We start from the raw sequence: 14,562 nt of genomic DNA on the forward strand, positions 1-14,562 counted from the left end.
ACTATTTGTCTTTAGGAGTACATAGCAAAGCAGTTCCGCTTCATGCAGAAGCAGATAGGATATGATGTGCTTGCTGAAGACACTATCACAGCCCTGCTGCACAACAATAGGAAGCTTCTAGAGAAACACATCACTGCAGCTGAGATAGACACCTTCGTCAGCCTCGTCCGCAAGAACAGAGAGCCCAGGTGTGCGAAAATAGATCTGCATAAATGTTCTTGGTCATTTACATGTATTTATTTAGCAGACCCTTTCATCTAAAGCTACAAACAAATGAGAAATGTTATGATGTAAGTGTTTCATCTTAATACAATCCAGTACGGAGATGTTGGCGAGACTAAGTGAAAGTGAAATAGATGTTTTAAAGTAAGTTTAGAAGTACAGTAGAAGTGTAGTGAGTTGTGTCTTCAGATGTTTCTTAATGAATGATTTGAACTACATTTGTAATAGTTTTGTGTCTTATCCCGAATCATTGATTTGTGTCCCTTGTGTCTCTAGATTTCTGGACTACTTATCAGATCTATGTGTGTCGATGAATAAATCCATCCCTGTCACTCAAGAACTCATCTGTAATGCTGTGCTGGACCCAGCCAATGCAGACATCCTTATCGAAACCAAGTACAACACTTACACTGACTATTATTCTATGTGCATGTTTCAAACAATATACACTGTTGTTCAAATATTTGGGGTCAGTAAGATTTTTTAAAAATCAGAAATTAAGACTTTTATTATTATTATTATTGATAGATTGTTACAAAAACATCCTATTTCAAATAAATACTGTGGTTACACTTTATTTTAAGGTGACATAGTTACATTGTAATTATTCAAATAAGTACTGAGTAATATTAATTAACTACATGTACTTACTATAGAGTTATAGTTAGGGTTATGGTTTGGTTTAGGGTAAGTTACTTGTAATTATGCCTAATTTACTGTTATTACTATAGTAAGTACATGTAGTAACATGTAACTACGTCACTTTAAAATAACCAATACTCTTACCAATACTGTTCTTTTGAATTTTCTATTTATCAAAGAATTATGAAAAAATATATCATAGTTTCCACAAAAATATTAAGCAGTACAACTGTTTTCAACATTGATAAAAATAAGAAAAAATTTGAGCACCAATTCAGAATATTAGATTTCTGAAGGTTCATGTGACACTTAAGACTGGATTAATGGCTGCTGAAAATTCAGCTTTGCCAATTTATTCCCATCACGGGAATAAATTACATTTTAAAATATATTATAATAGAAAACAGTTATTTTAAATTGCAATAATATTTCACAATATTACTGTTTTTACTGTATTTTTGATCAAATAAATGCAGCCTTGGTCAGCATAAAAGACTTTTGAACAGTAGTGTAGAAGAACAGTTAAAAGACTGGTAAAATTTAGCAAGCGCAGTATCAAACAGGCAGTGCTATTATTGAGGGCAAATAAAAACATCTACACTGAATCAAACCAGAAAATGTGATGAAATTCATGAGGAGATAAAAATAGTTAGCTCATGTGGTCAATAAGTATGGAGGTCTGTGGGTGTGATATTGAATGAATGTGTGTTTGTGTGTCAGGCTTGTGTTATCACGGTTTGAGGTGGCAGGAACAGTGCTCGGTGAGAGTACAGAAGAGGAAGAGGAGGATGAAGAAGAGGTATGGTTGTTTTGGAAGGACAGTAGAGGAGAGGTGAAGAGTAAGAGCATCAGAGAACTTGCACAGGATGCCAAAGAGGGACATACAGAGGACCAGGAAGTTATCAATTATTACAGGCATGCACACACACACCTACATTTACATGAACATTTGATGAAAGAAAAAACCGCATAGAAATAAAATGATAGCATCTCTCTTTCAGGTATCAGCTGAATTTGTTTGCAAGGATGTGTCTGGATCGGCAGTACCTGGCCATTAACAAGATATCGGCACAACTGGATGTGGATCTGATTCTGCGTTGTATGTCAGACGAAGACTTGCCCTTTGACCTCAGAGCCTCATTCTGCCGCATGATGCTGCACATGCATGTAGACCGTGACCCTCAGGAGCAGGTCACCCCTGTCAAATATGCTCGACTGTGGTCGGAAATCCCTTCACAAATTGCCATTGATGAGTAAGTGGTTCACTTTAGAAACAGTAAACGGTGAAGCCCTTTTGGTTAGTGGTTTGTTTATTAGCCAGTCGTTTTCCTGCTTCTGACCAGTTATGATAATGATGGGACATCACGTGATGAGGTGAAGGAGCGCTTCTCTCAGACAATGGAGTTTGTGGAGAATTATCTGCGGGATGTTGTGTGCCAGAGTTTCCCATTCTCAGACAAGGAGAAAAACAAGCTCACTTTTGAGGTGTGCCATTTTTGAATTTACCAAACAGTTACACCACTGTATCTTATTCACTATGCACTCGCAATCTAGATGAACAGATGCCAAATTATTGAATTTGAATTAAAGGAATAGTTCACCCGAAAATGAAAATTCTGTCATCATTTACTCACCCTCAAGTAGTTCCAAACCTGTATGAATTTATTTGTTCTGCTGAACAGAAACCAAACAGATCTCATGTTTAAAAAAAAATGTTTTATATATAAAAAATCAGTTCTTAATAGAAGTTTTTCTTAAGGATACTTATTTTCTGACATACTTTTCACTTTCTATAGGTGGTGAACCTGGCGAGAAACCTGATCTATTTTGGTTTCTATAACTTCAGTGATCTGCTGAGGTTGACCAAAATCCTGTTGGCAATCCTGGACTGTGTCCATATCAGCACCCCCTTCCCCATCAAGCTTGATAGAGATCCCGGTAAAGGTTAGAAACAGCACAAGCTATGGGCTCTAAAGAAAATGTATAGCCTATAAATGTGCTTCACATGGTAACATCTCAATTAATTGATTTGAAGTCAAATATATTATTTATAATATTAAAATATTATTTAAAATATAATCAAATTAATAATAATAATAATGTTTATTTATCACTGAATCAACCTAAATACATTCAATTACACTCACAAAAATATCAGGGAGAAATAGCTCCTTAAGGTAACATTTGCAGGTTACTTGTTTTTACAGTGTAGTTCAGAAAATAGCTTTCACTCCACGCAAAAACAAATGGAATAAAAACTAAAAACTCATGTTAAAATGGACAAAAATGTCAGCAACAGAAGCTCTAGTGTGAAAGTTGTCCTATTTGTGTCTGTAGGAAGTAATGTGATGAGGTCCATCCATGGGGTGGGGGAGCTGATGACACAGGTGGTGTTGAGGGGTGGGGGATTTCTGCCAGCCACCCCCCACAACCCTCCCGACAGAGATGATGTTAAAGCCCAAAGTGAACCTCAGAAACAGGATATACTGGTGATGGACACCAAACTCAAGATCATTGAGATCCTGCAGGTATTAAAACACATCCTAGCCAATAAATGGATTTTAATGTTTCATATAATTTAATATTTGAGAAGTTAATGTCCTAAATGCCTAGGAAATGCAAAATTAGTTTTGTACAAGTGCAAATACCTGTTTTCACTCTCTCATCTTCTGTGTAGTTCATTCTGAATGTGCGGTTGGACTACCGGATCTCCTGCCTGCTTTGTATCTTTAAGACAGAGTTTGATGAGAGCAACTCTCAAACAGAGCCGTCTGTAAGCCAGGACTCTACTGCCAGTGTTCAAGGTGAGATTAACAAGTGTGTGTTTGTGTCAGTATCAGCTGGTATTGATAATATGGTTTGTGAATAACTTCTGTTTGTTAGGTGCGCTGGACTTTGAGCACATTGAAGAACAGGCGGAGGGTATTTTTGGAGGGAGGTAAGAAGGCTGTGCTCATTGATAGTCTGTCTTATGTTTGTGTTATGTATGTGTGTGTGAATCTGTGTGTGTTTGTGTATGTAGTGAAGAGAACACCCCACTGGATCTTGATGATCATGGTGGCCGGACATTTCTGAGGGTCCTACTGCACCTGACCATGCATGACTATCCTCCACTGGTGTCACGAGCCCTTCACCTCCTCTTCCGACACTTTAGCCAACGCCAGGAGGTTTTACAGGCCTTTAAGCAGGTATTCATTCATTCATTCATTCAATTATCCTTATAAAATGTGTATTAATACATTTTTAAATAAAGTTAAAAGGCCATCTTTTTATGTTATTCATATCGTATCTTTAGTCTTCTTCCCATTAAAGGCAATAGACGCGAGTTTATTAGATAAATGTACATTTTTTGTTCAGTTTAATAAATAGTAAAAATGTTAATGGTTATTTCACTCTTTGATTATTCATGTTTGTTAAAATAATAACTTAAAAATATTTTATGTTTATAGAAAAATAAAACCTTGGATATAGTGCCCAAAGCTGAAGAAAGCGCCCAGTAATTCACATCAATAATACCAGTATAATAAATTAACATTTTCTATTGTATCTGTCCAGGTTCAGCTTCTGGTGACCAGTCAGGATGTGGACAATTACAAACAGATCAAGTCAGATCTGGACCAGCTGAGGTCTATAGTAGAGAAATCAGAGCTGTGGGTGTATAAGAGACAGGGGTCAGACTCAGGACTGGACACGGGAGAGGTCAACACTGAAGCTCACCACAAGGTCAGGACTCAATATGATCTGTCCATAAAAAAATGAAGAAGCAACATAATTTATCTTTTTCAAAGCCTACTGAATTATATGATGAATTCTGCTCCAACAGGAGGTCATCAACTCAAGTAGATCAGAGAAACCCAAAGTGGAGAGTACAAGCAGCTCAAACTACAGAGTCGTAAAAGAGGTGCACTGTGTTTTTCTTTTAATGGAGTTTGTAGGTTTTGAGAAAGGTCCAGATCTGAAAAAGCAGGATGTTCGGCGAAGTAGGGTTGTCAAAAGTACAGATTTTCGATACCAAGTCGGTATTGAAATTTAAAAAATGTGACAATACCAGCATTTCCCCCTAGCATTTTGAGCACTGTTGAGCGGGTTCTTAAATACCTCTAATTGGCCATTGAGTTCACGTGCTCAACAGATATGTCTGTGATTGGCTACAGTGATCAACACACTGTTGTAAATAGACATTGTTTGAAAGCAGGCGTTTATCAGCGGGTCCGTCTATCAGCAGATATATCAGGGATCCTAATGTGAGCGCTTGATGAAGAGCGTCAAAGATGTCTATCGTCACATTTTTAACATTTTATTGTTGACTTGGTACCGAAGTCAATACTTTTGACAACCCTACTGTCAAGTGATTCTTACGTTTGAAAGTATTGTTATGTTTGTGTGTGTAGATCCTGCTGAGGCTGAGCAAATTGTGTGTCTTGGAGGGCATCTCTGGCAAGAAGAATAAGAAACAACAGCAGCGGCTCCTCAGGAACATGGGAGCTCACAGTGTGGTCCTGGAACTCTTGCAGATCCCTTACGAGAAGGTAAGTGTCAGCCTTTAAGCCTGTAAGTGAAAGGGTTAGCATTCATCATTAAGCACTTGATATAGATTTAAACGTTTACATGTGTGTTTGTTGAAATTTTAGGGGGAGGATATTCAGATGCAGGAGATTATGACTTTAGCCCATCAGTTCCTTCAGAACTTCTGTGCTGGAAATCAACAGAATCAGGCACTTCTACACAAACACATTAATCTGTTCCTCAACCCTGGGGTGAGAGCAATCACAAATAACCACATTTTTATATGTGCATTTCAGCTGTTCTTCGTTTAATTCTCCGTCCCTCTCCTTGTCTATCTTTCTCTTTCTTTTTTCTAGATTCTTGAGGCAGTGACCATGCAGCATATCTTCATGAATAATTTCCAGTTGTGTAGTGAGATTAACGAGCGGGTGGTGCAGCACTTTGTGCACTGCATCGAAACACACGGCCGCAGTGTCCACTACCTCAAGTTCCTGCAAACCATCGTCAAGGCTGAGAACAAGTTCATCAAGAAATGCCAAGACATTGTCATGGCAGAGGTCTGTGGGCCAGTCAAATTTTTGAGATTACAAGCCCCATTTTACCACTTTTCTGCCGTTTTTCTCAAAGTAGCAAAGACTGTTCTTACTGAAATAATTTGTGTGTAATTTTTGTGTAGTTGGTGACAGCAGGTGAGGATGTGCTGGTGTTTTATAATGACCGGGCATCTTTTCAATCATTGGTCCAAATGATGCGCCTTGAGAGGGAACGACTTGACGAGAGCAGTGCACTCAGGTACGGAGGTGATGTCCCTGTCTCCACTCTAATAATACTTCTAAATGTAAACACTATATAAAAAATGGAAATGCTGTACAAATATACAAATGTTAGTATGCTAATATAATGTAATATGATATAATATAATTTGTACTTTAACTAGTATTTTTTTACTCTCTGTCTCTTTCTTCTCTCTCTCTCTCTCTCTATATATATATAATTATATGTTATGTATCTATATGCTATGTATCTCTGCACTGGGGAGCAGAGAGCATGTCATTTATGTTTTACAAAATCATACAAAGTTTGTAAGCTTTTTCCTGCTAAATATTTGCCATCATAGGTATCAGATTTGTTTTCACTGACTCTTGCAGGTATCATATTCACTTAGTGGAGTTGCTGGCTGTGTGTACTGAAGGGAAGAACGTCTACACTGAGATCAAATGCAACTCCCTGCTCCCCCTTGATGATATTGTACGTGTGGTCACACATGAGGACTGCATCCCTGAGGTGTGTGTGGCAGGGCTAGAAGTGTTTGTCTTTGTTGAATGTGTTGAATAATTTTAGATTTAGGTTGTTAAAAAGTTTTTTTTTCTTTTATTGCATTATAACAGAATTCATTTGTAGATCTGTGTGACTATAAGATGTGAATATATTACTTTATATGTAGGTGAAGATGGCCTATGTGAACTTCCTGAATCACTGCTATGTTGATACAGAGGTTGAGATGAAGGAGATCTACACCAGCAATCACATGTGGAAACTTTTTGATGATTTCCTGGTGGACATCTGCAGAGTAAGACTAAACACTCACAGATATACTTATAATGTGGTCTTGATAATCACACATTCAACAATTCTTCTTGTAGGTGTGCAATAACACGAGTGACCGTAAGCACGCTGACACAGTTCTAGAGCGCTACGTTACTGAGACCATCATGAGCATCGTCACCACCTTTTTCAGCTCACCATTCTCAGACCAGAGTACAAGTTTGCAGGTAACACACAGTGTCTTCCAGCAGCCCAGTACATCTCAGCATCATTTAGACCATCTGTAAGAGTGACATCAATCTTTGTTTGTGTCTCAGACCCGACAGCCAGTGTTTGTGCAGCTGCTGCAGGGAGTTTTCCGTGTGTATCACTGCAACTGGCTGCTCCCAGGTCAGAAAGGGAATGTGGAAGCCTGCATCAAAGTGCTGAGTGACGTGGGTAAGAGCTTCAGATCCACCAGCTTTTTGTAACATTCTTAATATTAACTTGAATTGTATTATTGTGTCGTATCATAGATTATAATCTTAAAAGCAGTGCCAAAAACATTTCTAGAACTGTGAATCTCAACCTTTTTGACCTTATTTCCTATTTCTATTGTAATTATGACAAAGCTGCTTGTTTTCAAACTTTATTTATTAACATAAACTGGGAGTATTGATATATTAAATTAATTGAATCACAACTGTTTTTCATTTTACATATGTTACATTTTTACATTCATATTTTATTTTTTTATTGTATTCGGAATAAATTTCAGTTTACATCTTGATTTTTTTTAATTTTTAGCATTTTAATTTAGATTACAGTTTGATTATTTAAACATATTAATAATAATTTATTAATTTTAATACCTTTTTAATCATCTTGAGGCCTCCTTGGAAGTTTGCTGAGGCCCATAGTGGGCCCTGGCCCCCTGATTGAGTACCACTGTTCTAGAAAGTTGTGTTGTGCCGAACTAGTGGCACTAAACAGAATAGCCCAAAAAAAAAAGAAAGAAAAAAAAATAGATAAAAATATGTTTGTGTTGGAGCTCCTTCTTGTTTGTTTTCCGTGCATTTTGCATAAATGTATGCCCCTTAATGTGCGTGTCTTTTACTGTTTTGTATTGTGTAGCCAAAGGCAGAGCCATAGCCATTCCTGTGGATCTGGACTGTCAGGTGAATAATCTGTTCATGAAGTCCAACAACATAGTGCAGAAAACAGCCCTCAGCTGGAGACTCTCCGTCCGCAATGCTACACGAAGAGATTCCGTTCTGACCACCTCCCGAGACTACCGCAACATCATTGAAAGACTCCAGGTAAATGAGTGATATTGCATCTGTTTTAAAAACCTAGTTAGCTGCCTGTGAAGACAGCTTCATTTTAGTCAAATTCTAAGGTAGTGTCACATGTATTCTTTCAGTCCCAGAATGCATTGCAATGAGGTACAGAGATAATAAATGTTAACAAATTATTAATAAACATATATTTTATTCAATACTAAAATGAATTGATAATCCATTAAACATAGATTATTTTTAATATATGTGTGCTATGTATTTTATGCTTATTAGAATATCGTGCAGTTATCTTAAATACATGTTTAGTTTAGTCTCCCATAGGCAAGTGCTATTTGTGTGGAGTTATTGTCTTTGTCAGACATTCCAAATTGTTTGCTTGTGAGTTTTAATGATGGTTAGGATGCTCCCTCAGAAAAATGCTGCCTAGGTAGACAGTGACGCAGCTTATTATGTTTCAGAACAGAGCTATGATATCTGTTTGTCTTGTCAATGATCACCTGTGTCTTTCGTTTAATTCCTATTAAACCTGCATTCAATTGTTTTGCCTCAGTGCCTTACTTTGGTAGTGTGTGTGGTGAATGTGTGCTTTTGTGTGTGTTTGTGTATTTCTGTGTGTATGTGTGTCTCTAGGATATTGTGTCTGCCTTGGAGGAGCGGTTGAGGCCTCTGGTTCAGGCTGAGTTGTCTGTATTGGTGGATGTTCTCCATCGTCCAGAACTACTGTTCCCAGAGCACACTGAAGCCCACCGCAAGTGTGAGAGTGGAGGCTTTATTTGCAAGTATGATAAGCTCTTGTTGCCTAAAAAATAACCCTGCAATATCTTCAATGTGATACTTTATATAACATAAATAATAAAATACTATATTATATTATAGGTTAATATACAGATTAATTGTAAATTATATAACTATTTTATTATACTGTCATTGCTTATATGTTTTAATTACATTGGCACACTTTTATCTGCTTTTTGTACAGATTGATAAAACATACCAAGCAACTTCTAGAGGAAAATGAGGAGAGGCTTTGTATCAAAGTTCTGCAGACACTCAGAGAGATGATGACCAAAGATAGAGGATATGGAGAGAAGGTATTTAACACAACAAACAGTAATAAAAGGACTAAGAGAAGTGTTTAAAAAAAAAACTATGATCTTAAGGTATAATACAGATGTGATAGCAAAACATGTATATGACTTTCTTCTTTCTGATGAACACAATCGGAGAAATATTAATAAATATCCTGACGCATCCGAGCTTTATAATGGCAGTGAGCGATACCAACGAGTATGAGCTGAAGAAAGTGCCTCCATCCTCATCCATCCATCATAAACGTACTCCGCATGGCTCCGGGGGGTCAATAAAGGCCTTCTGAAGTGAAGCGATGTGTTTGTGTAAAAAAAATATTTAACAAGTTATGAAGTAAAATATCAAGCTTCCGCCAGACCGCCTTCCGTATTAAAGTTACGAAGAAAGTGTAAACTGCCATCACGTCGATTAAGTTTTTTCTGTAAGTTGAATAGGGAAGGCGTAGGATGTAATGTAAGCATTTTGAACTGTGAGAGTTTTACACTTTCCTTGTAAGTAGAATATGGAAGGCGGTCTGGCGGAAGCTAGATATTTTACTTCATAACTTGGTAAATATAATTAGCTTCAGAAGGCCTTTGTTAACCCCACAGAGCTGTGTGGAGTACGTTTATGATGGATGGATGTGGATGGAGAAACTTTCTTCAGTTCATACTCGTTGGTATCGCTCGCTGCCATTATAAAGCTTGGATGCGTCAGGATATTTAGTAATATATCTCCGATTATGTTCATCAGGAAAAAAGAAAGTAATATACACCTAGGATGGCTTGAGGGTGAGTAAAGCTTGGGGTAATTTTCATTTGAAAATGAACAAATCCTTTAAGTGTTGTGATAAGTCGATGGTATTGTCCTCTACACATACTGTCTTCATTTGTAGTGTCTGCATGTGTGATCTTAATCACAAATGCAAGTCCTGAAAGAGCATGTTTACTTAACTTAGAGTTGATGATCACATCTCCTCTGTTATGTCTTTCTGTTGCCACTCACTGTTGTCACTAATACAGTAGTTACTGGCTTAATTTGAAGAATGTCCACTCTTTCATTAACCCCGTCCTTCACTCCTCTTTTTCAGCTGCTGGGATTTGATGATGAGATGGATGTCACTGAGGTTGTCCTCTTTTTGTCATTCATCCCATCTTCCCCTTGTTTATTTATCATCTGTTTATCTTCTTTCTTTTTCCATCCTTGAGAGTATACACATATTTTATTAGATGGCGTGTCCCCTAAAACACTTTGTTACCAATAAAAAGCAGCAAATCATGATTTTGCCAAGACGTTGTGTGAAAGAAAGAGTATTTATAAGAAGAGCAAGCCCTTTAATGCGCATACCCCACTTTAACTTCCTTTTTCAATAAAAAAAAAAAAAAAAATGTTCTTCAAACCATTTTGTGGTGCTTTAATAGTGCTGCTTATACAGTATGGTTATAATAAAATAAGTAATTGTTCTTAAATATTTAAAAAAATCTTTGTGAGCTTACCTTAATATTTACAAACTATTTGGGTAATAACTGAATATTTGGACAGTTTGGATATTAAGTGTTATGTAACAGACATTTTATTCTGACCGTAACATTCTCATCTTGTACTTAATCTCTCCACTGACATTTCTGCTCTACTCTTCTATATTCCATTCTATATTATCCTAATGTTATTTATAAACCTCTTGCACATCACTAGCTAGGTCACTATGAGCTGACCATATAATTTTGGTCATTATTATAACACACAAGCATGCTGCTAGGATAGATTTGGAGATTGCTGCATGATGATACTCTACTAACTCTGTGTTAGTGTTCTGTTGTCCACTCTGCTCACTCACTCAGGTGGTGGATGTCAGTCTGCCACCCAAACAGCTGGAGGATCGGAGGAGGGTAGGTCACTAACATCACCTAACCCTGCTCTTTAACCACACACCTGTACCTCAGCTGCCCCGGTTCAACAACTATTATTCCTTTAATATTAATCCGATTTATTTGTATAGCGCTTATAATACATACGTATTGTTCTAAGAAATAGTGTTTTACAGCCGTGCGGTGAGCAAGCTAAAGCTACAATGGCAAAGAAAAAAATCCCCAAAAAAGCTGAAACACACACTCTCATACTCATCACAGGGGGAGGCCCTTCGGCAGCTGCTCGTCAATCGTTACTATGGCTTCAGGAGTGGTGGGAGGAGAGAGAGTCTGACCTCCTTCAGTAACTCTGCCCTAACACCAGTCGGACCAATCAAGAGCCAGTCGGGTGAGTTAATTTTTCATTGTACTTTCTGGGAACATTTGTGATATATTTGTGATATGTTTTTGTGTGTTTGTATGACTTCAGGGGGTTTGAGTAGGGCTGAGATGTCACTGATGGAGGTGCAGTGCCATCTGGACCGTGAAGGCGCGTCTGACCTTGTCATTGATCTCATCATGAATACTACCAGTGACCGTGTCTTCCACGAAAGCATCCTATTGGCCATCGCACTGTTGGAGGGTGGGAACACCATCATACAGGTCAGATAAGCCTGTCAATGAAGTGATAAAGTGATATAATCGAATGTAATGGTATTATGCTATTTAATACACATTACATTTTAAAAGGTTGGTGTCAGTAGGACTTTCTTTTTTAATGCTTTTATTCAGCTATTTGATGATAACTGACAGTAAAGACTTTATAATGTTACAGAAGATTTCTATTTAAAATAAAAGCTGTTCTTTTGAACTTTCTATTCATTAACGAATCCTGAAAAAAACGATCATGGTTTAACTGTTTTCAACATTGATAATAAGAAATCAGCATATTAGAATGATTTCTGACGGATCATGTGACAGCTCTGCGATCATCTGAATAAATTATATTTTAAAATACATAAAAATAGAAAACAGTTATTTTAAATTGTAATAATATTTCAGTTCTGTTATGTCAGTTCTGAAATACATTTAAAGTTTTCCATAGAACATTACATATTATTATAATGATGGATTTATGTTTGTATTTTTATCTCGTTGCAGCATTCCTTCTTCAAACGGTTAACAGACGACAAGAATTCCGAAAAGTTTTTCAGGGTGTTTTATGACAGAATGAAAGCGGCTCAGCTTGAGATAAAAGCCACTGTTACTGTCAACACCAGTGACCTGGGCAACAAGCGGCGTGATGACAACACTCCAGACAAAGATACCCCACAACGCCGGAGAGGTCTGGCCTGTCAATACTTTGTTATCAAAGTTCATATGCTATCTTTCTTTAAAATAATTGCCATTTGGTTTCATATTTTGTTTTCTAAAGCAATGCCATTTATCGTTTAGTGTCCAAATACTTGTTTAAGTATGTTGCTATTAAATTTGATATAGCACTTTATGAAAAGATCTGTCATCATGATGAGATTCAAAACCTCTTTTTTTCTCTCCAGAAAAAGATTCAGGTATTGTGGTGACTGATGATGCTCGTGAGCAGTTGCTGGAAGCATCTGCTGTGACTAAAAAGGCCTTTGGTTCGTATCGACGAGATGCTGACCCTGAGGAGGTTTATGGCGCTGCTGATGGAGACAAAGGGGGCGGAGATAAAGGAACAGAGCAGGGAGAGATGAGCCCTGTCATTCTCATCATGCAACCAATCCTACGCTTCCTACAGCTGCTGTGCGAGAATCACAATCGAGACCTGCAGGTGTGTGTGTGATTGTCTGCTTCTCCTTCTGTCACATTTATATTTCTTTTTATTGTTCTGGGCTGATTAGAGGTCCACTACCTGACCTGAGCCTGAATGAACTCAATACACTGTGTTTTTGGTTTCAAATTTATACCAATATTGTCTTGGGTCACAGGGTCTTGTTTATGGACTGTGTGCTGTTTTTTGATATTGGTTTGGTCTGGTTCTGTACATCATATATGTTTAAAACTTTCTTTTTTTCCTGCAGAATTTTCTGCGCTGTCAGAACAACAAGAACAATTATAACCTGGTGTGTGAGACCCTGCAGTTCCTCGACTGTATCTGTGGAAGCACAACAGGAGGCCTGGGGCTGTTAGGACTCTATATCAACCAGCATAATGTGGCTCTCATTAATCAGACTGTAGAGAGCCTCACTGAATACTGTCAAGGGCCCTGCCATGATAACCAGGCATGTACACAAACATTAACACAATCATAATTTTTGCCTTTATTTTTTCTCTGTTTTGCATTTATTACCTTTCCATCACTCATAAACATACTTCCCATATTGAATGTGTCCTGTTATATGCATTTTTTTGCAGAATTGCATCGCCACCCATGAGTCTAATGGCATCGACATCATCATTGCATTGATTCTGAATGATATTAATCCACTGGGCAGAAAGAGAATGGATCTGGTTCTAGAATTAAAGGTACATCACTTTAATCTTAAAGGGTTAGTTCACCCAAAAATGAAAATTCTGTCATTCCAAACCCGTAAGACCTTTGTTCATCTTCGGAACACAAATTAAGATATTTTTGATGAAATCCGAGAGCTCTCTGACCCCTCCATAGACAGCAATTTAATTACCACTTTCAAGGCCCAGAAAAGTACTAAAGACATCGTTAAAATAGTCCATGCGACTACAGTGGTTTAACTACATGGTCTACGTTGTAGACTCAGTGCAGTGCTTCTGTGTTATACGTCAGAACGCTGGCTCATTATTGGCCAGTTCCTGCATCAGAATCACACGCATGCAACGTGCTGCTCACGTGTTACAGCGTCGGCCAATACTGAGCTGCCGTTCGGATGTAGAACCTGGAAGCGCTGCACTGTGTTTACTACATCAACAGTGTGGGCAACTGACGGGGAAGAGAAGAAATTGTTGAATAAACTTGTTATTTTTGTTGTTGTTTTTTTGCGCACAAAAGTCGCTTCATAACAACCTTCTCATCTCTTAGTAACATCAAATTTAACAATGCAAATTGGTCAGGCCTCAAGTCCTATAAAGCAGTTCTTCTCAACCCTTTTGATTTCAAAAGACAATATTTGAAGGCCCCCATGATATATTTGGTACTTCTGCTGTAATTCCTCTTAATTGCTTTTTATTTAAAAAACTGGGAGTGGTAATATATTCAAATAACTATAAATAATTAAATTAAATAACTGAATGTTTTAGGGTTTAATCTATTTATTACCAATAAATTTACATGATTGTACTTTTTCTTAGAATAATGCATCTAAGCTACTGTTGGCCATCATGGAGAGCCGTCACGACAGCGAGAATGCAGAAAGAATCCTGTACAACATGAGACCAAAAGAACTAGTGAGTATGTTAGTTATTATGCCAGAATATCCTGCTTCACTCATTGCTTT

At 37.5% G+C, this 14,562-nt stretch overlaps 1 protein-coding gene across 6 annotated transcripts in view; it reads left to right on the plus strand.

Annotated features, from left to right (window-relative positions):
• The window catches only part of itpr1a (inositol 1,4,5-trisphosphate receptor, type 1a), a 32,654-nt gene that overhangs the window by 11,658 nt on the left and 6,434 nt on the right, over positions 1 to 14,562 (plus strand). For 2 of the 6 annotated variants that reach the window (XM_051898255.1, XM_051898258.1), the window contains 32 exons: positions 16 to 188; positions 499 to 618; positions 1,585 to 1,779; positions 1,866 to 2,117; positions 2,208 to 2,349; positions 2,661 to 2,808; positions 3,202 to 3,392; positions 3,542 to 3,668; positions 3,748 to 3,802; positions 3,887 to 4,052; positions 4,420 to 4,587; positions 4,688 to 4,765; positions 5,256 to 5,393; positions 5,496 to 5,621; positions 5,727 to 5,927; positions 6,047 to 6,162; positions 6,519 to 6,654; positions 6,815 to 6,940; positions 7,014 to 7,142; positions 7,233 to 7,353; positions 8,029 to 8,213; positions 8,826 to 8,974; positions 9,175 to 9,286; positions 10,354 to 10,389; positions 11,105 to 11,152; positions 11,393 to 11,519; positions 11,601 to 11,773; positions 12,272 to 12,455; positions 12,670 to 12,923; positions 13,174 to 13,374; positions 13,508 to 13,618; positions 14,417 to 14,512. In XM_051898255.1, coding sequence (XP_051754215.1) covers positions 16 to 188; positions 499 to 618; positions 1,585 to 1,779; positions 1,866 to 2,117; positions 2,208 to 2,349; positions 2,661 to 2,808; positions 3,202 to 3,392; positions 3,542 to 3,668; positions 3,748 to 3,802; positions 3,887 to 4,052; positions 4,420 to 4,587; positions 4,688 to 4,765; positions 5,256 to 5,393; positions 5,496 to 5,621; positions 5,727 to 5,927; positions 6,047 to 6,162; positions 6,519 to 6,654; positions 6,815 to 6,940; positions 7,014 to 7,142; positions 7,233 to 7,353; positions 8,029 to 8,213; positions 8,826 to 8,974; positions 9,175 to 9,286; positions 10,354 to 10,389; positions 11,105 to 11,152; positions 11,393 to 11,519; positions 11,601 to 11,773; positions 12,272 to 12,455; positions 12,670 to 12,923; positions 13,174 to 13,374; positions 13,508 to 13,618; positions 14,417 to 14,512 — 4,584 coding nt within the window. The remainder of the gene's footprint in view (positions 1 to 15; positions 189 to 498; positions 619 to 1,584; positions 1,780 to 1,865; positions 2,118 to 2,207; positions 2,350 to 2,660; positions 2,809 to 3,201; positions 3,393 to 3,541; positions 3,669 to 3,747; positions 3,803 to 3,886; positions 4,053 to 4,419; positions 4,588 to 4,687; positions 4,766 to 5,255; positions 5,394 to 5,495; positions 5,622 to 5,726; positions 5,928 to 6,046; positions 6,163 to 6,518; positions 6,655 to 6,814; positions 6,941 to 7,013; positions 7,143 to 7,232; positions 7,354 to 8,028; positions 8,214 to 8,825; positions 8,975 to 9,174; positions 9,287 to 10,353; positions 10,390 to 11,104; positions 11,153 to 11,392; positions 11,520 to 11,600; positions 11,774 to 12,271; positions 12,456 to 12,669; positions 12,924 to 13,173; positions 13,375 to 13,507; positions 13,619 to 14,416; positions 14,513 to 14,562) is intronic. The other 4 variants (XM_051898259.1, XM_051898260.1, XM_051898256.1 and 1 more) reach the window with 3 other exon arrangements.

Source organism: Ctenopharyngodon idella, chromosome 6 (genome assembly GCF_019924925.1).
Source record: "Ctenopharyngodon idella isolate HZGC_01 chromosome 6, HZGC01, whole genome shotgun sequence".
Classification (NCBI taxonomy): domain Eukaryota; kingdom Metazoa; phylum Chordata; class Actinopteri; order Cypriniformes; family Xenocyprididae; genus Ctenopharyngodon; species Ctenopharyngodon idella.